Source organism: Engystomops pustulosus, chromosome 1 (genome assembly GCF_040894005.1).
Source record: "Engystomops pustulosus chromosome 1, aEngPut4.maternal, whole genome shotgun sequence".
Lineage (NCBI taxonomy): Eukaryota > Metazoa > Chordata > Amphibia > Anura > Leptodactylidae > Engystomops > Engystomops pustulosus.
In genome coordinates this window covers 175,913,183-175,937,692 of record NC_092411.1, presented here as the reverse complement: position 1 = coordinate 175,937,692, position 24,510 = coordinate 175,913,183, and the positions used below count along the sequence as shown (strand labels likewise).

At 40.1% G+C, this 24,510-nt stretch overlaps 1 protein-coding gene across 12 annotated transcripts in view; it reads left to right on the top strand.

Annotated features, from left to right (window-relative positions):
• Positions 1 to 23,977, top strand: part of MAST3 (microtubule associated serine/threonine kinase 3) — a 193,622-nt gene extending 169,645 nt beyond the window's left edge. For all 12 annotated transcript variants that reach the window (XM_072113938.1, XM_072113937.1, XM_072113943.1 and 9 more), the window contains 17 exons: positions 244 to 311; positions 1,545 to 1,630; positions 2,674 to 2,882; positions 3,783 to 3,921; positions 5,390 to 5,522; positions 6,336 to 6,501; positions 8,394 to 8,495; positions 9,350 to 9,472; positions 11,456 to 11,568; positions 12,318 to 12,472; positions 13,230 to 13,444; positions 13,911 to 14,111; positions 16,136 to 16,362; positions 16,440 to 16,562; positions 17,905 to 18,041; positions 22,318 to 22,499; positions 22,872 to 23,977. In XM_072113938.1, the coding sequence (XP_071970039.1) occupies positions 244 to 311; positions 1,545 to 1,630; positions 2,674 to 2,882; positions 3,783 to 3,921; positions 5,390 to 5,522; positions 6,336 to 6,501; positions 8,394 to 8,495; positions 9,350 to 9,472; positions 11,456 to 11,568; positions 12,318 to 12,472; positions 13,230 to 13,444; positions 13,911 to 14,111; positions 16,136 to 16,362; positions 16,440 to 16,562; positions 17,905 to 18,041; positions 22,318 to 22,499; positions 22,872 to 23,920 (3,428 nt within the window). In that variant the 3' untranslated portion in view covers positions 23,921 to 23,977. The remainder of the gene's footprint in view (positions 1 to 243; positions 312 to 1,544; positions 1,631 to 2,673; positions 2,883 to 3,782; positions 3,922 to 5,389; positions 5,523 to 6,335; positions 6,502 to 8,393; positions 8,496 to 9,349; positions 9,473 to 11,455; positions 11,569 to 12,317; positions 12,473 to 13,229; positions 13,445 to 13,910; positions 14,112 to 16,135; positions 16,363 to 16,439; positions 16,563 to 17,904; positions 18,042 to 22,317; positions 22,500 to 22,871) is intronic.
• Positions 23,978 to 24,510: the final 533 nt, after the last annotated feature.

Genomic DNA, 24,510 nt, shown 5'->3' with positions numbered 1-24,510 from the left:
GGTCCTTTTTAAGGAGAGCATACCGCAGGCTAAAAAAAAAGGACTTTTTATGGACTTTCCGTTCCTTTCTAGGAAAAATGATATGGGCCACTCAGGTTTTTTTTTTTTTCCCACTTTTAATAACAGAATGTATAACAGAACCTGCAGAATGCAGGTGTGAACTTTGCTTTACTTTAGCTGTAGAACTGTGTGTACATATTACCAAATATTGAAGCAAAAATATTAATCTGAAATTCTTTACAGAGATTGTGCAGCTGGATAATTATGATGCAGAATCCACGTTGCAGCTAGAGCAAGAAGATTTTCAAGATGTAAGGCTTACAATTTGCTTATATCTTAATACTTTAGTTATTATTTTACACAGCTTAATGACTGACCTGGCTGGCACCACTTGAGTGTATGACACATCACTTTGCACTGATTGCATCTGCCTTTCTTATATAAACTACATTAACAGTATTTCCCTCCCTCCATTTACAGGGAAATGGGCTGTTAGGAGATACCATCATTGTGCTCACGATTAATGGGGGAGATGTATTAATGTGCGGGTCTTTAGACCAGTGCAGAGTAGAACTAGATAGTCATTGTGTCTGATGCTGGATGATAAATCTGTGGCTGTCTAAGACTGGAGAGTTCTACTTTGCCTCTCCTATTAGTTGGTCTAGTTTTCTGTGCCACAATATTGAATATGCTGGTGCACAGACTGAATTTTCTGGCGCATACGCTGTTTTTTGGTCCCATTACGCCCCCTACTTGCTGAGCACACTGCCACTTTTTGGAGTAGTCGGAAAACAGCCTAAAAGTGGTCTATAACCTTCGGTACATGGACATTTCAGGTGCAAATTACTGAAACCTTAAAATGGTGTAAGAAATGCACTATGAGGGTCTTCCTGCACAAACTCTCATCAATCAAACCTTGTCAAATGGCAAAAGTTTTCAGAAACTGGGGTATAATTTGCTGGTTAGGATTTATTTTATTTTTTTTTTGATCTCTAGAAACAAACTATGTGTCAATTATACCAGTAGCTGTTAAAGAGGTTTAGGGTTTTTTCCACAAACAAAAGTTAGGCCCTAACTTGCTGATCAGTGGGGGTCTCAGTGCCGAGATTCCCACAGATCGCGAGAACGAGGGGTTTGTCGGACCCCTTTTCCCTCTGACAAACTAATGGAGCAGACGGCCGTGCATGACCGTTGTGCTCCATTAATCTCTATGGAGCTGAAGGAGATCGGTGAGCGCAGCCCTTGCAAATTTCCATCTGCTCCATAGAGATTAATGGAGCAGAATGGTCAAGCGCAGCCGCCTGTTCCATTGGTCAAACGGATCACTGAGACCCCCACTGGTCAGCAAGTTAGGCCCTATTCATGGGACATGGCCTAACTTGAGTTTGTGGTAAAACCCCAATTGAGCTTTGTTTACTAGTATTACACAAGTCTTAGTTTTCATTTGTCACCTTTATGATTGCCTATTTGGTTTTATTTTTGATATTTATGTGTACATTCATACCTGATTTTTTTTTTTTTTTTTTTCTTTTCTCTAATTTCAGACTTGTATTTCAAGTACTCCAAACAGAAAGAAACCAGGGGAGAGTGATTTTGAAACTATCAAACTGATCAGCAATGGTGCCTATGGGTATGTGATAAAAGGCCTCATTGTCTGATATCCAAATCATCGTTGTACCAGTATTTCCTCGTTACTTAAAGAGGACCTGTCTCCATTTAAAAAAAAAAAAAAACACTAGGAGCTGTTTACTAAAGTAACTCCTAGAGCAGTGGTGGCGAACCTATGGCACTGGTGCCAGAGGTGGCACTCAAAGCCCTTTTTGTGGGCACCCAGGCCATCACCAGAGATGACTCCAGGTATCTTCCTGCGGTCCCAGACAGCCCAGGACTTGCTGTGCACAGAGCTATATTAAAGTGACAGCTGTACCTGGGACTATTTTCTGCTTTATTGGTGTCCTCAGGGTGCTGGTATCTATGAAAACTGTGACCGAGAAGGGAGTATAAATCACAAATTAAATTTCTGTGTTGGCACTTTGCGATAAATAAGCGGGTCTTTGTTGTAGTTTGGGCACTCGGCCTCTAAAAGGTTCGCCATCACTGTCCTAGAGCAACTCCTAGTGCTAACGCATTTTTAGCTGTGTTAAACTGCTGGCTTTATCAGAACCCTCCGGCAATCACAACAGTCTGTGAGGGGGCGGTCCGAGGCGCTGCTTCTTCCCCGGACCGCCCCTCCCACTCCATAGGCCGACGGTGACTGCCGAGCATCATGCAGCAGTCACCACGTCCTCAGACCGTCCCTTCATGAATAAGCCGGACCGCTGTAAGCTCAGTTCTGATGGTATGGAGCTGCAGTGTCTGCTGGAGGGTTCCGATAAAGCGAGCAATTTAACACAGCTAAAAATGCGGTAGTGCTAGGTGCTGATTACTTTTAAAAAAAAAAACGCTTGAAGCTGCTTACTAAGGGTGACAGGTCCTCTTTAATTAGACATTGGTAACGGTATCTTTGCAGTGACATAAGTTAGTCCTGTTCAGTTAATCATACATCAGACACTGAATTATTTATTTATATGATTTTGCACTGGTCTAAATAAAAGTAGAGTTTAGAGTAGCTGTATATTGGTCACCTCCTTATTGAAATTTCTTAATGTTTGATTCACTTTGTTCTTCTGGTAGCGCTGTGTACCTTGTCAGGCACAAAGAGACTCGTCAACGCTTTGCCATGAAGAAGATAAACAAGCAAAATTTGATCCTGCGAAACCAGATCCAGCAAGTATTTGTTGAAAGGGACATCTTAACCTTTGCAGAGAATCCCTTTGTTGTCAGCATGTTCTGCTCTTTTGAAACTCGAAGGCATCTTTGCATGGTCATGGAGTATGTGGAAGGTAAGTATATGGCAGGAATTAAAAAATAGTGGGGGAGATTTATCAAGCTGTCTGCACAAGAATTCTGGTGAAATTTACATCAAGAAACTGTCTGAATCCACATTTTTTTAACAAGAATACTCAGAGTATTAATGTTGGAAATTCACTTGTATTTTGTGCCATGGAATATGGTTTGGGAGCCACAATTCTAATTTGTATGGTAGCATCTTGGCCTATTTCCTCTTGAAAGTACCATGCACACTCAGCAGAGCGTCACTCTACTGTGCACATATTATTGGAGTATATTCGGAACGAACAGATTGTGTGCCATCTACCACATTTTACATTAAAACTCGGTATTGTATCATATACTGCATCTTAACCCATACACGTACATGTACCTCATAAAGCTGTTAAGGATGTATTAAAAGGGTTCACAGGCTGAGCCCCCTTCATACTTTGTGGCGATCACAGTTGTTATCCATTTACCTTTTTTTTTTTTGTAACATTTTTTTAATAACATAGTGACATGTACCAAATCCAAATTTGGTATTCCTGCGATCGTACAGACCAAAAGAATAATGTAGAGGTGCCATTAGGAGCACACAGTGAGAGCCGTACAAACGGTGTCCACAAGAAAATGGCGTGAACGCGGTTTATCCCCCCCCCCCCCCCTACAATTTATTTGGAATTTTGTTTTCCGCTTCCCAGTAACTGCCATGGAATTTGAAATGCTGTCACTAGGAAGTCCAATTGTTAGGGAGAAAGCGGGTTACCTATTCTGTAAATGGAAAAATTAAAAAGGTTATGGATTTTCAAAGATGGGGGGGGGGATTAAAAAAACAAAGATGGAAAATGTCCTGGTTAATGGTGCAGCATATCATTTTCTTTGTTAAAGAGAAAAGGGTTTTGTTGTTTTAGGTGGAGATTGTGCTACACTTTTAAAGAATATGGGGCCTCTTCCTGTTGACATGAGTCGCATGTACTTCGCTGAAACTGTCCTGGCATTGGAGTATCTGCATAATTATGGAATTGTTCACAGAGATCTCAAACCTGACAAGTTAGTAGTTTTTTAGTACTGCTATTGGAAATCGTATGCTATGTATGTACTGCAAATCTTAAGCTCACCTTACATGACCGTGTGTAGGTCACCGGCTGCAAACAGACCAATGGTCCGTTTTTCATGAACGTCATTGGCGTGTGAACACTGCTCAAGCGCCAAGGACAATAATAAATTACTGCACGAGCCGTAATCTTGAACAGGAATAGGACCTACTCTTCAGTTTTTCAGCACAGGTAGTCTGCTCATGCACAGGGATGTGCATGAGCCCATAGAAGAGAAGACTGTATGTGTGCTAGCCATGGAAACAGTGGCTATCATACAAGGTTAAGGGTAACCTTAATAGGTAGTTTGTGGGAACACATGCTTTTAATAAGCAATGTTCCAGTGTAATGAAAGTATAAAAATAGGCCTAAAACTTTCATTCTCTCCACCTTCCACTTTGTAGAGTATTACAATAAGGTTGTTTTATGCATCAAAATTTCGGTACCTTTTTGGTTTAAAGAGTTAAAACTGTTCAATACCAGGATTCCTTGCTGTGAGATTCTGAGCACGTAATCACTTCTCTACCAATTAGAGAGAAGGCAGTACATGCCGTGTATGAACGCGGGCAAGGAGACGGAAGAAGGGAGATTCTTTGCTGCGCTTAGGGTAACTGAGAATGAAGTCTACTTTTCGCTGTCTCCAGTTCTCCTGACTTTACTGACCCTTATAGGTGCAATCTCTTTAATTCCTGTCTCTGGAAAGAAACCTGACCCGCTCCACGTGACAGAGCTCTGGCCATGTGTCCACCAGTTCTAATTCGAAGGCGTTAGAGTTGCGTTACGAAACACAATGCTGGTGGCACGTGTGACTGCAGCCAAAGAGTTGCAGTCGTGTGGCCTAGTGATGCAACCTACACTTATTAGTGCTGTACTTCTAGTTCCTTTCTGAAACAAAATAAAGTTTTGCAAAGAAAAGAAGTTTATACCTATTAAAAAAGAAATAATACCCATTTATTCCATGTAATCAATTTTATTGTAATAAAAAGTAAAACTAAACTGCCCTCATGATATAATCAATTATTGAACCCATTTAGTCAGCACCGAAAAGAAATCTCCAACAAATTGAGTAAAAATGCTGTTTTTGTCAGTGTTGAAAAAAAAAAAAAAATTTACAATCTGTAATCAAAGTCACACAAACCCCTGAATGGTACTCCAGAAAACAGATATGACTTTAGGAAGATTGTGATGCAAAAACTAGTGCCCTATTCACTATAGGGTTGTTAAGGTATTGGATTCATCTTTCAGTTTCCTGAGCATCCAGGGTCGGATATTGGACTTCCTGTGATGAGATACTTGTGGATAAGGGAAAAATGTTTTAAATTTTAAACATTAATAAAATGTTACATTAACAGATCAGTGATAGTTTGTAGGTAGATGTAGCTGAAACTCAAAGTGAAATTATTATTCTATATTTCTCCCTGCAGTTTGCTGATCACTTCACTTGGACACATCAAGCTCACAGATTTTGGATTATCTAAAATTGGTCTTATGAACATGACAACTAATCTTTATGAAGGGCATATTGAAAAAGACACTAGAGAGTTTTTGGACAAGCAGGTTTGTATCATAATTTATAAAGTGTTAAATACCTTTTTATGTTCCAAGTGCTAAAAATTATATACTAGGCATACATACAAATGTCTACCTGGTACAGCTCTATTTTTCCTGTTGCCCAAACCCTTACAATTGAACCGTATTACCAGTCACCAGTCGTGAAAAAAATGTGCAGATGGTGCCTTATAATTGGCAAGAACTTGCAGTGGTGTCCCAGGATTTGGACACCTCAAGATGTGATAGTGATTGCCTATCTTCAGGAAAGGCCAACACAGTAATTTAAGCAGTCTCTTGTTTTTTACATCATATGGAAATATTAAATATTATCACCATACTTTAACTAAAAAAAAGTTACATAAGAAACCATTTAAAACAAAACCTTTGCACAGGGCTTGAAGAAAATCACACCATAACCATCACCATCTATACTCCTCATAGAGAACAAAACCACCACCATACTAATAATAAATTCAAACACTATATTAAGATACATGTTATCACAATATTCCTCTACCAGGAGCAAATATTACTGCTGTAAAGGGATTATTACCACAATCCTAGTGATTAATTTTACCATAATACTGTCATTTAACTAACCTCACATTGTAAGGGATATTAATGATTATACTGTTGTAAAATACTCAAATAATACCAACGCACCATAATTGTTTCCATATCAACATTGTGGCTAAATACAACCAAACTAATTCTATGCAAAGGCTGATATTAATCAGTATAGAGTGACCATACGATGGAGACAGTAGTTCTCTACAGACGATCCAGTTAAATCTACTGACTTAACATATTTTTTTTCAGGTATGTGGGACCCCTGAGTACATAGCCCCTGAAGTAATCCTACGGCAGGGTTATGGAAAGCCTGTAGACTGGTGGGCAATGGGCATCATTCTGTATGAATTCCTGGTTGGCTGCGTTCCCTTCTTTGGTGATACTCCAGAGGAGTTGTTTGGACAGGTGATCAGTGGTAAGTGGTGTTTACAGGCATGAAAAAAAAGAAAGCCCATCCTCATTCTGTGATTTTAAAGAAGGACATCATTAAAGAAGACCTGTCACCAGAATTTTACCCCTTAAACCAGTAATACTGGCTGGGAAAGGATTAAAAGTTCTCTCCATATCACCTAAAATTATCTGCCATTGAGACACAGTACCTTAATTATAGAGGTTTTTCTGATATGCAAATGAGTATAAGAGTCAATTCTGAATAGAAGAGTCATGTTTTCTCCAGGCTTCCAGAAAACCTCTCCTCCTTTTTTGATTGACAGCTCTTGTCTCTTCAGATGTCAGTCTGAACAGATAGGAAGTCCTCTCCCTATCCACTTGTGTCCTTGCCAGAATGCTGTTCCTCTCACTGCATGGTGAATTTAGCAGTGAGCACTTTGTGGGAAACTGTAAATCTTGTCACTATTGCATACATCCTGCAATGCAATAGACAAAGACAAACAGTTTGCGGAACAATTTTACTGATGGGAGGAGGCTTTTCAACAGAGACAGTGGGGTTTTGGGAGAAGTAGAATTAAGTAAGATTTGTGCCTGTACTTGACGAGAGGTTCCCTTTAAGAAAAAAAAATACTTTAAGGCCTCAAAGTGAATCTTCTAGCAGTTTTGATTGTGTTTGGTATTTGCCCTGGAGATCTGTGTAACCATATTAATGTGTGTTTTAGTAGCAGAGGGCCTGTGAAAAATAGATGTATTCCATGAATGTTGCTGGATTAGAGCACTGCTGTGCATGGAGCTACTCCATAGCCCCAGTTCTCTGCTCTGGGTGCTTTCTGTAGTTGTCAATTGGTTGATTACAGCAGTCACTCAAAGCAATCTGGAGGGAATTTGGAGCACTGTAATGCAAATATCGCACAGCAGTTCAAAGTCCAGTACAGTCCTGAAACAGAAATTATTTTTTCACAGTTCTGCTGCTACTCACAACACACAGTTATGGTGAGCCCCTTAACAATGACCAGCTTTTCTATCCCTTTTTTTTCCATCCAGCATTTTATTGATAAATTTTCACATTTCTTTAACCATTCAGTTTTGGATTTTTCACATAACCAGTCTTTCAGTAGTTCAAAACACATCAAATCTTAATACAATTGTGATGCAAGACTGAACTCCAGTGTGTGTATGTATCCCAAACGTTCATCTATGAAGACTTAACTTGCCCTTTTTTATTACCAGGTTTTCTAGTGCTGTATATAATAGTTCAAACTTGTCACTGAATCAAATTAGGGTGTGAAGTTTATAGTTGACCGTTTACCATGAGAAAAAATTGTACTGTAATGTCAGAACATGTCTGAGACCCTCATTTATGTCACTCGGTCTTCACGATAAAGCCAGGTTCATATGTGGCTGGTGTGTTGGAGAATTCCAGGCAAGCGTTGTCCAGTGTCTTCACATAGTCTGGCTCTGATTAGTCAGAATTTACAGGTACACACTCAGAACTTGTAAAACCCACTTGTTCGTTTATTCAGTTAACTATTGGTGATAGTTTTAATAAAAGAAAGCCCAACGTAAATTTGTAAGAAAAGATGGTGCAGAATATTATTTTCATTAAAGAGATATTCATCATTGTGGGCTGTGCTCTATGTTAGCCTTCTGGCATTGGCTCCTCCTGTTTGTTGATCCTTATGTCCAGTTGAAGTCACTGGAGCGCAGGACAAATTTTCTTCTTGCATTAAATAGATGGTTATGGGACTATTGTCGGTCAAACCCTCGTCATCATACATTTCTTTATGCTGTGGATAGGGACTAAATGTCTTTAGCATGGTTATTATGGCTTAATACTCTTTCAGAACTTTTTTTTCTTTTTTTTATACAAAGAATTTATGTTGAATCAAGTTTTTTTTTTTTTTTTTTTTTTTCTAGATGATATTGTTTGGCCAGGAGGTGAGGAATCTCTTCCAGCTGATAGTCAAGATCTCATCACAAGGCTCTTGAGACAAAATCCACTTGAGCGACTTGGAACAGGTAACCCTTTTTTTTTTTTTTTTTTTTTTTTTTTAAGAACAAAAGTCACTGCCACTAATTGAAAAAAAAAAACTTCTTCGACCACCTCCATTGCACTGGTTTTATGTGTACCTGAAACCTGGTCTTGCTTTTTTAGTACTGCTGTAGACAGAATTTCTGGAAGTTGACTTACTTTGACTTCCAAATAATGAACACTATCTTTTCTTTATGAAGACCAGGATGGGATGCAATAGATGCAAAAACACTTAGAAATCGACTCCAATAATCACTAATGGATATTTTAAAAAAAGGATATTCCTGTCCTGCACATTTATTGCATATCCACAGCATCTATCTATAGCAGACCTGGGCATTATATGGACTGAGGGCCACATCCACCCCCCTCACTATATTTTCATTGAATCATTGTAATGTTTTATTCACCATTTTATTCACCATTTTTATATGTAGTACTAGGTTATATACTGAATACAGTATATAGGTTTAGGTAGAACTGAGTTGCGTATATAAGTCTCTAAAACCAATCCAATTTCTCATCTGGACCGATGGGAATAATATTTGCTCACCGCTGATCTATAGTATAGTAAAATCTTTTGGCTGAAGTATAAGGTAGTGGCCATGCCTGTGCACCTCCATTTCCATGTGTGGAATTTCAGAGAATTGAAGAACATGCAATTCATGCTCTCTGTTGTGATTGACATCTGCTACCTTGGATGGTAAATTCTTAGGTGAGGAGAACTTGACTTCTGTGCTAAACTCTCTGCCAACTGCTAGTGGTTTATTGTGTGAATTTCTGCTGACCGGATCTCTTTAAATTTTCTAATGTTGTATTTCATATTGACAAATCAATTCAGGAGGTGCACAAGAAGTAAAGCAGCATGTCTTCTTCCGCTCCCTGGACTGGAATGGGCTTCTGAGACAGAAAGCAGAGTTTGTGCCACAACTAGAAGCTGATGATGACACCAGTTATTTTGATAGTAAGTAAACATCTAGTTTTTAATTTTTTTGCTAGAGACCTGCATGAATGTTGTCCCTTGCTTTAAAAGGAATTTTTGTTCTGATATATAATGTATCTCTTTTTATTTGTTTTTATTTTCCGATTAGTAGATTTTTTTTCTTTTACTATGATTTAGGAAGGCTTCCATCTTGCCTGCTCTTGTAACAGCATTGAGTGTTATACTTTACAGCAGAATAATGAACCTGGGCAGCAATGGTCTAGGGACAGCTCATTGAGGTCTTTGGACACTTTGCTAGGCATGCTGTATACAAAAAATAGAAAGGGTCAATAACAATCTATAGATGGACCACACAAGAGAAGCACTAAATATAAGAAAACATACAGAGATGTGAAATTAGAAAGATGTGTGTTACTAAAAAATACCATCTAAAATACCCAAATGCAACACCGTCCGTAAGAAACAAAGAAGCTGTGTGGGAAATAGGATAATACATATATCTAAGTATTTATATTACTTGAAAGTGTGTCATAAATGGCTGTTAAGTATATAAAAAAAACATATAATATAAAGGTAATACTATCACATTCCAAAATAACATGGTGGAGTTGATGACAAATACCAAGAAAGTAGCAAATACATGAACTCAAAAGTACCAAAATACATTGCCAGCTCACTGTATAGAATTATTACAACGGTTAAGGCCCCACATGTTTTGCCCTCCTAAACGGGCTTCCTTTAGGGCTTTTATAGGTGTAGTCTTCTACTGTTATGCTATTCGGCTTGTCTGTGATGTAAATGAAGTGACTGTGACTGCAGCTTAGTGCAGCTTTTGTGTCCAATATAGATGGACACAAAAATGTCATTAAATATTCCTGCAAAATATGTCATGACGTAGCATTCTGGTCACAGCATATTACTATAAAACTTCTTTTATTCCTTCTGTTAACTTTTATCCATCTACATATTTAGAATACAAGATCTGGTTTTAGTTGGGGAGAGCTTGCCTTTAAAACCCGTGTCTCTTTCCCTGTATATCACCCTCCTGTACCTACCCTATTGGACAGCTCCTCGGTGCACCTTGATTGCAAAAAGCCATCTGACACCCAGACAGGATATGCACAGGAAGGTGGTGTAGAGGAATAGAGCCACAAATAAGCTGAATAAGGTACCGTATATAACTGAGTATAAGCCACGTTTTCAGCACAAAAATTGTGTGCTGAAAATGCCCACTAAGCTTATACTTGAGTATTTAAAAAAAAAAAAATTGTTATTACTCACCCTCAGGAGCTGATCCCTGCATCCTTCTCCCCGCAGCACCTCTTTGGATTCCCAACTGTGATGCAGCCTGTTGATGTTATAGTTTGTGTGGTGTCAGATCGCATGGACCTGCATCTGCCAGCCGGGAACCCAAAGTCCTGCTGCGGGGAGAAGAGGAAGACAATCTGCTCTGGGAATTGTATAAATGGGGGTACCCAACTATGGGTATTTAATTAATGGGAGCACTCTGCTATGGGCATTATATTAATGGGGGCATTCTTACTGGGGCATTGTATTAATGGGGGCACTCTTCTAGGGGCATTTTATTCATGAAGCGAGACTACTGGACATTTTATTGGAGTAGCAATTGCATTTTCCTCTCTAGTCTTGTACTCGAGTCAATATGTTTACCCATTTTTTTTATGGTAAAATTAGATGTCTCGGCTTATACTCGAGTATATATGCAGTTCTTGTGTGGGTAATACAGTATGTGAATAGCACTGGTGACCAATTCCCTTACTGTCACTTACTATGCACATTCTGTATACTTATTCAGCTTATTTGTATATCTACCCCTCCACACCACCTTTCTGTGCAGTGGCAGCAGGGTCCCAGTAAATTATCCACCTATAGACTTATAGAAGTTACTCTGTGTTGAGAATTCATTGTCATTCTTTTTTTTTTTTTTTTAAATATGTAATCGATGGTTGATACATTCTTCTTATCATCCTCTTTTTACCCAAGCACGTTCAGAACGGTATCATCATTTGGCTTCAGAAGAAGATGATGAGACTAACGATGAGGAGTCATCTGCGGAAATTCGTCAGTTTTCTTCTTGTTCCCATCGATTCAGCAAGGTATTTGCCGACTAGCTTTTACTTTTTGTTTCTGAAGGACCCCTGCAACCTGCTGCATGTTTTACACAGTATACTGGGAGCACTGTTGTATCTGGTAAACAAACCCATTGGGTCCTGTTAATAAGATTTAAATAGAGACCCCAGATGACCGTCTATAACTCAGTGTTAAAAGAGCCTAATGTATCTAAAATCTGTAGTAGTCTAGTGCAGTGATGGTGAACCTTTTAGTGGCCGAGTGCCCAAACTGCAACCCAAATCCCCCCTTATTCATGGCGAGGTGCCAACCAAAAATGAAAGCAGTAGCTTATTGCTCCCTGTTCTTCAACAACTTTTGATCATATTGGCCTCCTGAGGACAAGATGGAAAGTTTGCGTAATTTAAGCTTCTTTCCAGTGTCCCTTTGTACACAGAGAATTGTAGGGCCAGCTGAAGGTCCTCCAAAGATAATTCAGCCCTGTCTACTCCTTCTCCCTCTTCCTACAGTCCCAAGCAGCGTAGTAAGTATAGCATTAATATATGACTGAAAGCAGCAGTTGCTTGAGACTGCTGGATGCAGTCCTGTCTGAGTCCAGTCTGTTGTGCTGGAGTGATGGCCTGGGTGCCCACAGAAAGGGCTCGGAGTGCCGCCTTTGGCACCCGTGCCATAGGTTCGCCACCACTGGTCTAGTGTATTTGTATGGTTGAACACATTCTGTATTTAGAAAATCGGTTGTTTTCAGCAGGTCATGTTTTTCAATCTTCTTTTGTAGGTTTACAGTAGCTCTGAACACCTTTCTTCACAACTTAACCTCAGTTTCTCGTCAACCGAGAGAAGCCATAGTGATGAGAAAGAAGAAAGAAATGAGAAGTGGGAGAAATTTTTGTCAAAAGACGATGAGAAGAGCCAACTGACTTTTGAGACTAGGTGAGTCAAAGTTTAGTATTAAACATACTTATTGAATATCTTGGTTCTATTTTTGTTACAACCTATTGGTGTTAATTATATGGCTGTATATAGATAACATTCCCATGTATGGTCTGCTATTTTTAAAGTCTGAGACCAGATGCTTTGTGTTACATTTGGTGAATTTTGACTTGAGCTTGACAAAATGGCCCTGTCCTGTAGTAAATGTTGCAGTTTCAAGCTTCTTAAACAACAAGCCTTGTCAAAAGGTATCAATTTTGGAAAATTGTCTAAAAAGGCACAGGCTTCATTTGCTATTGTTGGAGAGCAGTAGGACTTTTATCCAAATTAATATACCCCAACTAGAAATCTGTGCCTTAAAATGTATGCCATAATGTGCTTTTCTGCTCGGACATTTATGTCAGAGTTTTTCAGATTTTAATGGCCCAGAAAGGCCATTCATTCGTCCGTTTGCATACTTGTAAGTTGTACACTTGGCACAGCCTACTGATCAAATATGCATAGTGATAAAATTCTGACTGGTGGCAGTCCAGCTACCTAGCATGATAATGTAGTCCATTGTACCGCATTCTGTGGAAAACAGCTGTGCAGGCATTCTTCTGTTCTATTAATGGAATGTCATACTCGACTTCTCTTTTTTGGAATACTACAAAGGGGGATGTAGAATACCTTTAATATTCCACCACATTGTACTAACCATACATTACAATTGTTGTCATCTCATAGTGGCTTTCTCTTTATGGTTCTGCTATTTTAGACTAAGGTCGTGGACATCTTCTGGGTCTTCTCATCACTCATGGCTGAGTGAGCGCAGCACAAGCCCATGTGTGCTAACCAGCACATGTAGTCTCGATACCATGCCCAAATTTGCATTTTCATCTGAGGATGAGACCGCCGACCACAAGTATGAGAAACCCATATTCAGTTTAGGGGAGATAAAAGGGACATCCTCAAAGCCATCATCGCTTTGTGGTAAGTAAAGAATAATTATCTGATTCCTTCCAGGCAATGATGAGTTACTGGATAAACAAAATACGGAAAGAAATGCATTTAATGTCTTCAGGTATTCATCAGTGTGTATGTAAAAGAATGGTGGAATAGTTGTCTCATAGTGACTCTTCTTTTAATTTATTCACTCCCCTATACGATACAAGTCCTGCTTGGTCTGCAATATAATGGGGTTAGTGGGTGAAGGTGCTGATGTTGCCGGAGCGCCCCAGACTGATTTGCATAATTTTTATGATCCGTAAACTGATAGTAGATGTCCGTTAGTGCTGTTTTAGAGAATCCCTTACCTTGTGTTGGCTAATTTAATACTACAGCCATTTTATGGTGGGTAAACAAAAATTTAACATGTATATCACATATAGTTTGTTTTTGTCTTTTGTTAAAGTATAAAATTATTGTTAAATTAAAAGTTTATTCGGTCCTTGTTTAGCTGATATAGTTGGTCTAAGCCGAACTCGTCTACGCAGTAACAGCACTGGGGCAAAAAACTCTACCCCTCGTACTCTGGAACCTGGACTGAGTCGGCGACTGCGGGGGCAAAGGGAGACCCCTGATAAACAGAACCCTGCTGCTGGAAGCCGAGTCCCCAAATCTGCATCTGTTTCTGCACTTTCTTTGATTATTACCTCTGGTGAGACGTTTATATCACATTACTTTATGTACTTTAAGGGCTAGTTCACATGAAGGACTTTGCCCAATTAATGTTATAATTGATTCCTATTGTAATCCATTAGAAGCTGAAGTAGTGTGTCCTATATTATGGGCAGAATCCAGATGACTCTGGGCTTACTGGGCTTACTCATAGATCCAGGCACTGTCATTGTGGTAATTGTCATTTGTTATCCATGGCCTCCTTCCTTTTAAGATAAACTGATTTATGAATTATTCCAATGAGCCTGATGGGCTCCTGGGACCATTGCTAGAGCCCCATTGTGCTTGATGCAATATCGCTGCGGCCTGTGATGCTGCATCTTGGAGGGAATCGGGTAATACCCCCAGAGTGCTGGAATCAGCGAGTATGGTTTGTCCATTAATTTCCTTTAATATTTCAAACTACTTCTCCAAAAATGTATATCTGATTGTTTTAGTCAAACAGTGACTTTAATAAAGTATTGTATCAATCTTACTTTATTGGTTTTGTGCCAGGACAGAAGTGACTTGACCTCTTAATGCCACCCTTTAGATTAAAATAGGTGTTTTTTCTAGACTGCTGATTAAAGAGTTTTTATGTAATAGGAAAAAGTTCCAATAACATTTTGTGATCTATATTGGTATGATTTTAGGACCATATAACTGCCTTGATGATTGGATATTTGGACACAGGATTATTTTATCATAATTTTGTGTGCACAAGAGAAACAATGCGTAAAAAAATGAATGACAATACCTTTCCAAATGTACAGATCTTGTATGTATTGAAATAAGTCATAAAATACTACAAATACAATATTTAGTATTTTTTATCATTTGTGTTTCCGGTATTTTATCACTTTTATATAAATAATCACAAGATTACTTGTACTTTATTACTTGTACTCTATATACTCGAGTATAAGCCGAGACCCCTAATTTTAACACAAAAAAACTGGAAAAACCTATTGACTCGGGTATAAGCCGAGGATGGGAAATGCTTTGGTCACAGCCTCCCCAGTATATAGTCAGCCAGCCCCCTTTAGTATATAGCCAGCCGATGCCGGAGCATTGCTGTTTAGAAGAGGATCTGCCGGGGGAGTGTCGGAAGGAGAGTACACTGTTTTGTTTGTTTGTTTTTTTTGTGACTCAAGTATAAGCCAAACATTTTTTGTGCTGAAAAACTCCAAGTACCGTACGTACTTGAGTATAAGCCGAGTTTTTCAGCACAAAAAAATGCTCGGCTTATACTTGAGTATATACAGTATTTTGATAAGTAGTGTCATTAATTTCTTATTTTCTTCAGTATTTTTTATTAGCTTGGTTTTTCCTACCTATAGGTATTGAGATTAAATATGTATTTTTGAAACACAGGGAAAACGGTGATTCTAATGTTTTAGGTGAATATCCACATCTGGGCACATTTATTATAAACAGTGCAAACTGCACTTTGTGCAGTTTGCCTGTGTGGTGTTTTATAGGGCATCAGATTCATGAATTGTGGTGCTCATTCTTCATGGATCTGGCACCCTCTGAACTCCCCCCTACAGAGTGCCCAACTTTTTCCCCAATGGGAAAGGCCCATCTCAGCCGTGACACATAAGTGGCACAAACTCTTCTTAAATACCTGTGCAAGCAGTTTGCACATGAAATAATGTGCAATGTCTGCCATAAAACTGGCACAGAGACTTTGGTAGATCCAATTGTGTTTGCCTGAAAGCTACCCACAAACTGTAGATATCTATGTAGGTTTCCTGAAACTTTACAGCAGTTGAAAGCTATTAGTATTCCCTACAGCACAGGTCACTCTGCTCTTAGTCACAGTTTATAGATAAGATTTCCTGTTTTCTTATTACAATGCTACTATTGTACATTGCTACAGGTAAGCCACCAGAAAGTTTAGACTTATGTTCAGCATAATATAGATATATTTAGCCCACACTGCTGTTTTTTTTTTTTTTTTTTTTTAGTTCCATCCCCATGCAAGTGTGGAATACTAAATATTGGGTTATTTTGTTTCTACAGATGATTTTGGCACTGGATCCCTTATGAGTCCCATATCCCCACATTCTCTTTCATCTAATCCCTCATCCAGGGATTCTTCTCCCAGCCGAGAAACAGCTGTGGCAGTAACAAGTTTGCGCCCCCCAATAATTATACATAGTTCAGGCAAGAAATATGGCTTCACTTTGCGTGCCATCCGTGTTTACATGGGAGAAAGTGATGTGTATACTGTTCACCACATGGTTTGGGTGAGTAAGGTTTTCTGTCAGGTTTCAGAAAAAGTTGATTCAGAAAGGTTGTTAAACCCTTAATTGTATTCCTCCAGAGTGTAGAAGATGGAAGTCCTGCACACGAAGCTGGCTTAAGGGCTGGAGATCTAATTACACATGTGAATGGAGAATCTGTCCTTGGCTTGGTACACATGGATGTTGTGGAGCTCCTTTTAAAAGTATGTATTTTTATGTAACCATCTGATATTGATCAATTATACATGGTATAGGTTAATAAAAATGTTAAAAAAAAACCTTTGTCACTATTGATCAAGCTCTTTTTGAGACATACATTTATAGATATGGTAATAGATGTAGAACTAATTAATCAGAGTATCATCAAGGCTACTTGCAGCATTCTTGGGCCAGCTCACATTGTTGAGCTGATGTCTTTTACTAACCTTTTTGACTATGATACTACTATTGTGAGCCAAAACCAGGAGGGGTGAAGAATATACAGAATAGAGATGTCCTCACCAACTACACCCATACACTTTGATGTAAAATTCTGAGTTATTGGTAATATTGGTCAGTGTCTGTGGCAGTAAAGCCAATGTTTTTGATAGAACTTTAGTAATTTTTTTTAATTATTATTTATTTATCTTGATTTTTTTTTAGTTATTGGGTTCATTTTCCTATTATTCATAGCAACTTTTAAAAGTAATTTATCAGCAGATTTTACCTTGCAAAACTGCAGTCATTATTGGGTAGCAGTCCTGGAGATCTGTGTAAACGTATTATTGTCTGTTCGTAGCAGCATTGTTAAAAATGCATTTATTTTCCAGGATTGTAGCTGCATTTGGAGCACTCTGGTGCACTGGTGTGTGATATCTCTTCACAGAACACAACACAGCCCCCTCCTCTGAGTAACTGTTGTAGTACTCAAACATAAGCTGCTAGGTGACCACTCACCCTCCCATCTGCTCCCTCGGCACTTCCCCCACTTCCTGCTCTGATCTCTGCAAAAGTGAGAATGCAGTGGGATGAGGTGGGACTGCTTCTTGCACAATGCAACATCCTTTGCAGCTGCAGAACGGAAGGGTTCTAGTAACACCCCAGACCCTTCAAGCACAAGCTTAATGTTAAAAGTTTCTTTTACAAGTAAAGAAGGCATGCATACCAAATATTCCGGTTAAATTGCGTTTCCAAACACAAACCAATTGGAACAGGGTGGGGCTCAGCATGGTTTACATGAAAAATACTGGTACTTGTTGGCATACATTTCAATGGAAACACATAGGTGAAGGGGCTGAGCCAATTGGATTGCGTTTAGAAACACAGTCCAACCATTCCATGTGAATGGAGCCTCAAAATACTGTGCTTGGTTATTAGCTGGCTATAACAGGTTACAGCTGTGGCCAGAAACTAGCTGAGAGGTTATTTTGTGTGTCGAGAGGACCCAGGAAAAGTATATGATCCATGAGATGAGTTTTTCCCCCACCATTGTGAACTTGTTTTAACCAAATTTTCTGCTAAAACAAACCTTTACTTCACTGTAACATGTTTTTGCTCCTTTTACAGAGTGGCACCAAAGTTTCACTGAGGACTACTCCTCTAGAAAACACTTCGATAAAGATTGGCCCCGCCAGAAAGAACAGCTGTAAAGGTCGTATGGCCAGAAGGACCAAGAAAAGCAGGAAAAGAGAGAGTCAGGAGAGGTAAAAACGAGTGGAGGATATATTGAACTCCGCTTTTGAACGAAATCTGTTAAATCTCCATATATAACTGTTAAGTAGGGTGACCAATATACACTCACCGGCCGCTTTATTAGGTACACCATGCTAGTAACGGGTTGGACCCCCTTTTGCCTTCAGAACTGCCTCAATTCTTCGTGGCATAGATTCAACAAGGTGCTGGAAGCATTCCTCAGAGATTTTGGTCCATATTGACATGATGGCATCACACAGTTGCCGCAGATTTGTCGGCTGCACATCCATGATATGAATCTCCCGTTCCACCACATCCCAAAGATGCTCTATTGGATTGAGATCTGGTGACTGTGGAGGCCATTTGAGTACAGTGAACTCATTGTCATGTTCAAGAAACCAGTCTGAGATGATTCCAGCTTTATGACATGGCGCATCATAGCCATCAGATGTTGGGTACATTGTGGTCATAAAGGGATGGACATGGTCAGCAACAATACTCAGGTAGGCTGTGGCGTTGCAACAATGCTCAATTGGTACCAAGGGGCCCAAAGAGTGCCAAGAAAATATTCCCCACACCATGACACCACCTCCACCAGCCTGAACCGTTGATACAAGGCAGGATGGATCCATGCTTTCATGTTGTTGACGCCAAATTCTGACCCTACCATTCGAATGTCGCAGCAGAAATTGAGACTCATCAGACCAGGCAACGTTTTTCCAATCTTCTACTGTCCAATTTCGATGAGCTTGTGCAAATTGTAGCCTCAGTTTCCTGTTCTTAGCTGAAAGGAGTGGCACCCGGTGTGGTCTTCTGCTGCTGTAGCCCATCTGCCTCAAAGTTCGACGTACTGTGCGTTCAGAGATGCTCTTCTGCCTACCTTGGTTGTAACGGGTGGCGATTTGAGTCACTGTTGCCTTTCTATCAGCTCGAACCAGTCTGCCCATTCTCCTATGACCTCTGGCATCAACAAGGCATTTCCGCCCAAAGAACTGCCGCTCACGGGATGTTTTTTTTTTTTTCGGACCATTCTCTGTAAACCCTAGAGATGGTTGTGCGTGAAAATCCCAGTAGATCAGCAGTTTCTGAAATACTCAGACCAGCCCTTCTGGCACCAACAACCATGCCACGTTCAAAGGCACTTAAATCACCTTTCTTCCCCATACTGATGCTCGGTTTGAACTGCAGGAGATTGTCTTGACCATGTCTACATGCCTAAATGCATGTAGTTGCCGCCATGTGATTGGCTGATTAGAAAATAAGTGTTAACGAGCAGTTGGACAGGTGTACCTAATAAAGTGGCCGGTGAGTGTATTTTTTAATTTTGGAGCCATGCTTAGATTTATTTTTGCTGATTTATTATACAGGAAAAACTGAAATATCACGTGGTCTTAAGTATTCATATCCTTTTGCTGTGACTCTTTAACTTGCATGCTATCCATTTCCTTCCACTTCTCCTTGATGGTCCTACTCCTTCATTGGAGTGCAGCTGTTTAATTAAACTGGTTAGACTTGATAAGGAAAGGTACACACCTGTCTATATTAGACTTCACAGTGCATGTCAGAGCACATGAGAATCATGAGGTTTAAGGAACTGCCCAAGGAGCCTAGAGACCGAATTGCACAGATCTGGCCATGGTTAAAAATGAATTTCTGAAGCACTCAAGGTTCCTAAGAGCACAGTGGCTTCCATAATCCTTAGATGGAAGAAGTTTGGGCCATCCACAACTCTTCCTTGACCTGGCGGTCCAGCCAAACTAAGCGATCATGGGAGAAGAGCCTTGGTGAGAGAGGTAAAGAAGAATCCTAAGATCACTTTGGCTGAGCTCAAGAGATGTTGTAAGGAGATGGGAGGAAGTTCCACAAAGTCAACTATGACTGCAGCCCTCCACCGGGGCTTTATGGCAGAGTGTGCTGGCGGAAGCTTATCCTCAATTTAAACAAAAAAACAAAACAAATGAAGGACTCCCAGACTGAGAAATAAGATTCTCTGCTCTGATGAGATGAAGATTCAATTTTGGTGTTAATTCGAAGTGGTATTTGTGGAGAAAAACAGGCACTGCTCATCACCTGCCAAATACAATCCCAACAGTGAAACTTGGTGGCAGCACCACGGTATGGGGATGTTGTTCAGCAGCAGGTACAGGACAACCGGTTGCAATTGAAGGAAAGATGAATGTGCCCAAGTATAGAGAGATCCTGGCTGAAAACCTCTTCGAGTGCTCTGGACCTCAGACTGGGCCGAAGGTTTACCTTCCAACAAGACAGTGACCCTAAGCACACAGCTAAAATAACAAAGCAGTGGCTTCAGTACAACTGTCTCCAATCCTGACTGGCCCAGCCAGAGCCCTGACCTAAACCCAATTGAGCATCACTGGAGAGACTTGAAAATGACTGTCCACCAACGTTCATCTTCCAATCAGAGGATACTGAGCAAATGTTATGAATACTTATTACCATGTGATATTTCGGTTTTTCTTGTTTTAGGCTGTCTTGTTTAACCTATTCATTACAATAGGGTTTTAAATTATCGAAGGGATCTGAAAAATAGTTAAAAATAGGGGGAAAAAAACAGAAAATGGCACCCAAAGTTGAAAATGCCACATTTTTGCCATTTTGAAAAATTTGAAAAATTCCATTAAAATGATCAAAAGGCCGTACAGTCCTAAAATGGTAGCATTGAAAACGTCATCAAAAGTCACAAAAGACCCACAGCTCCGTACACCAAAGTATGAAAAAGTTATTTGCGCAAGAAGGTGGCAAGATAAATAGTTGTTTATTTTAACCCCTTAACGCTCTGTGCCATAGCTCTACTGCGCAGAGGTATAGGGAATGTATGAAGAGGGCTCACGGGCTGAGTCCTCTTCATACAAAGGTGGGGGTTGTTGCATATTGCAGCAAACCTCCACCGCTAATAACCGCGGTCGGAATTTAAAAGACGGTGGCGCGAGCGGCGCCATCTTTATTCCGATCGCTGCACCCCCGAACGTCATCGGGGGGCGGCGATCGGTTGCCATGGTAGCCTTGGGTCTTCGTTTGACCCGAGGCTTAATGGCTTCTGCAGATTTGTTACAATGAGCCAGTGGCGGGAAATGTCTAAAATGCGACTTTTACACCTTTTTACATCACATAAAAAATGATAAAAATGTCGCACAGACCTCAAAATGGTAGCAATGCAAACGTCGGCTCATTACGCAAAAAATGACACCTCACACAGCTCCGTGCGCCAAAGTATGAAAACATTATTAGCTTCAGAAGATGGCAAAAACATTTTTTTCTTTTTTGTACACATTCGTTTAATTTTTGAAAATGTATTAAAACACAATAAAACCTGTATAAATTTGGTATCACCGTGATCGCACCGAACCAAAGAATAAAGCTGAGGTGTTATTTGGAGCACACAGTCAGTCGTAAAAACTGAGCCCACAAGAATGTGACACACGTGCGTTTTTTTTTTTTTTTCAATTTTTCCACATTTGGAATTTTTTTTCAGCTTCGCATTACATGGCATGTTAAAATAAATAACATTACGGGAAAGTAAAATTTGTTACGCACACGTGGCTGGCTGTGTACCTGGCTGTGTACCACATGGAGGCTGATTGGCTGGCTGGCTGGCTGGCTGTGTACCACATGGGGGCTGGCTGGCTGGCTGTGTACCATATGGGGGCTGATTGGCTGGCTGGCTGTGTACCACATGGGGGCTGATTGGCTGGCTGTGTACCACATGGGGGCTGGCTGGCTGTATACTACACCCTCAGCTTATACTGGAGTCAATAGGTTTTCCCAGTTTTTGGTGGTAAAATTAGGGGGCTCGGCTTATACTCGGGTATATAATGTGTATATATATATATATTATAAAACCTATTTGGTATCCCCTTGATCGCACAGCCACAAAGAATGAAGTAGACATTTGGGGCGCACAGTGAAAGTGGTAAAATCCAAGCTCACAAGAATAGTGCGTAAATATGTTTTGTTTTTTTTTAAACATTTTTCACTGCATTTGGATTTTTTTCCCGCTACCCAGTACATTGTATGGAATATTAAATACCATCACTATGAAGTTTGATTCGTTACACAGAAAACAAGCCGTCACAGAGCTCTTTACATGGAAAAATATTAAGTTATGGATTTTTGAAGGTGGGCCTAAAATATTTTCCGTTCATACTGTAAGTCTCATGCAGGAATGTATTATGGGCTGTAGATATTAGCGCCAGTGGTATTTAATATATACAGGTGTTTTTATACATTAAATACTGATCATATAATGTTGGCTGTTTCCCTTTGTAGAAAGCGATCACTTTTCAAGAAAATTTCTAAGCAATCCGCAGTATTACAAACCAGTAAGAGCTTTTCCTCAGGACTTCATCAGTCATTGTCTTCCAGTGAGAGTCTTCCAGCTTCTCCAACTCACAGCCTTTCTCCTGGCCCCACGACTCCTAGTCGGAGTCCTGCTCCTGATATGCCCACTGGTAAGTCTTATAGTACCGTCATGTCACCGAATTGGTATTAAAAGTATCCATTCAACAGTAATAAAATATGCTGATCTGGAAGTGCGTCATTTATAGATGGTTACTGTATAAGATGATAATATTGTAGATGACATCAGACAAAAGAAACTGTTGTCTTATAGTCTGAGAGCCCTGCAGTTTTGCAAATTCCATAATGCTTCATAGGCAGTATTCCAGGTATTCTATAAACCCTGATAAATGTCCCCCATTGATTTTTGTTCTGTAGTGCCACATTAATCATGGCTGTCCCTGGTGTCTGTAAACCACAGCCACTCATTGGATAGAAAAAGTAGTCGCATAATAACTGTAGAAACTTTCCTTTTTTTTTTCTAGATAACGTGTCGCCTCAAAGTACATCTCCTTGTTCTAGTACACCAAGCTCACCTGCTGGTCATATTCGGCCCAGTTCTCTTCAATGTTTAGCACCCAAACTTAGTGGACAGCGTTATAAGGTAGGAAGAAGGAAGTCTACAAGCAGCATTCCCCCATCACCACTGGCTTGCACTCCATCACCTGCCCATCAGGCACCATCTTCCCCACAACGTTCTCCTTCTCCTTTGTTGCCTGGGTATTCAAGGACTAGTCATGGTGTTTTCCAAGGAAAGACCTTGTCACCTCCTGCCGTTGTACGGCAAGGAACACGCAGCAGAGCAACAGAAGCTCCTCGTTCTCCTCTTTTAAAAAGAGTACAGTCAGTAGAGAAGATGACCAGCCACTTCCACTGTGGTCGCAAGACAACTCCTCCAGAAATTCAGCCTTGGGAAGAATCGCCTGATGTCTCAGACGGTACATATGAAACTGGTAGTCGTCCTAAAGACTGGGGAACAGAAAAACATGAGCGTGATTCAGAAGTAGTAGTTATGAGGAGGCTTAATCTCTCAGAACGAAGGGATTCTTTCAAAAAACAGGAGGCTGTGCAAGAAGTCAGCTTTGACGAACAGGATACTTTGGGGGCTGAATGTGTCTCTGAAGGGCAAAAAAAAGAGGGTAATTTGGTGTTATGGGAACGGCTACCCCATCAAACCTCATGGGTCCAAGCAAGACCAGCAAGTATATCATCTGTTATTACAGCCCATGAACAACAGTGTCGCTTGGTGCCACAGATTGCTGTTCAGACTTCAGAAAGTGAAGAGCAAGATAAGACCTCTGGACACTGGGAATGTCAAGCGTTTTATCCCCTACAGCCTTCCAGTAGAGACAGATGCCCTCTTGTGTCTTGGTTGTCAGAGCCTTCAGCTGCTAGTCCAGAAAGACCGGCTGCGTGTCATCTTACTCCTGTGCAGCTGTTTTCTGCAGGCACAGATGTGCAGATGGAAAGTAGCAAAGAAGGGGAAAACAAAGAACGGGGACAAATAGATCAGGCTCTTAAGAAAACAAGCTGAGAAGTTTTAGTGGTTATGACTTTACAGATGAACTAAGTGCTATGGAAACTCCCCCAAGAAATGCTGAGAGTTGTAGAGGATTTGAAGTGTGAAATTGGGGATATTTCAGTTTCCTTTTTTTTTTTTTATGTAATTTAACTTACTTGGTATGGTTTTGATACTCTGCAAACCTATTTTATTGTACCTGTATTTATATATCAGTGGCATGCATTGTATTTTTTATTTTATGATTCAGCCTCGCGTAGCAAATGTATCCACTGTGTTGCACTCCTTCAATGCTTTTATGACAAGTGCAGCACCTACAAGGCTGTTTCTAAATGGCTTTTGCATAGATGTCTGCCACAAACACTGCCAAAAAGGTTGAGATCTATATTACCACTTTATTACACATTGTCCCATCTTCCACCAGGAAGCAGGGAATTAACACACTTAGGGCAACATCATTGCTGGGGACGGAGATCCTTACATGATAGTAAGGAGTTACTAAACAGCTTTTACCAAAATCTACAAGATGAGGACCGTACCGGTAAGGTGGTAATGCATCAATACATATACAAGTAATCAAACAAAAGAGAAAAGGATGCAACATA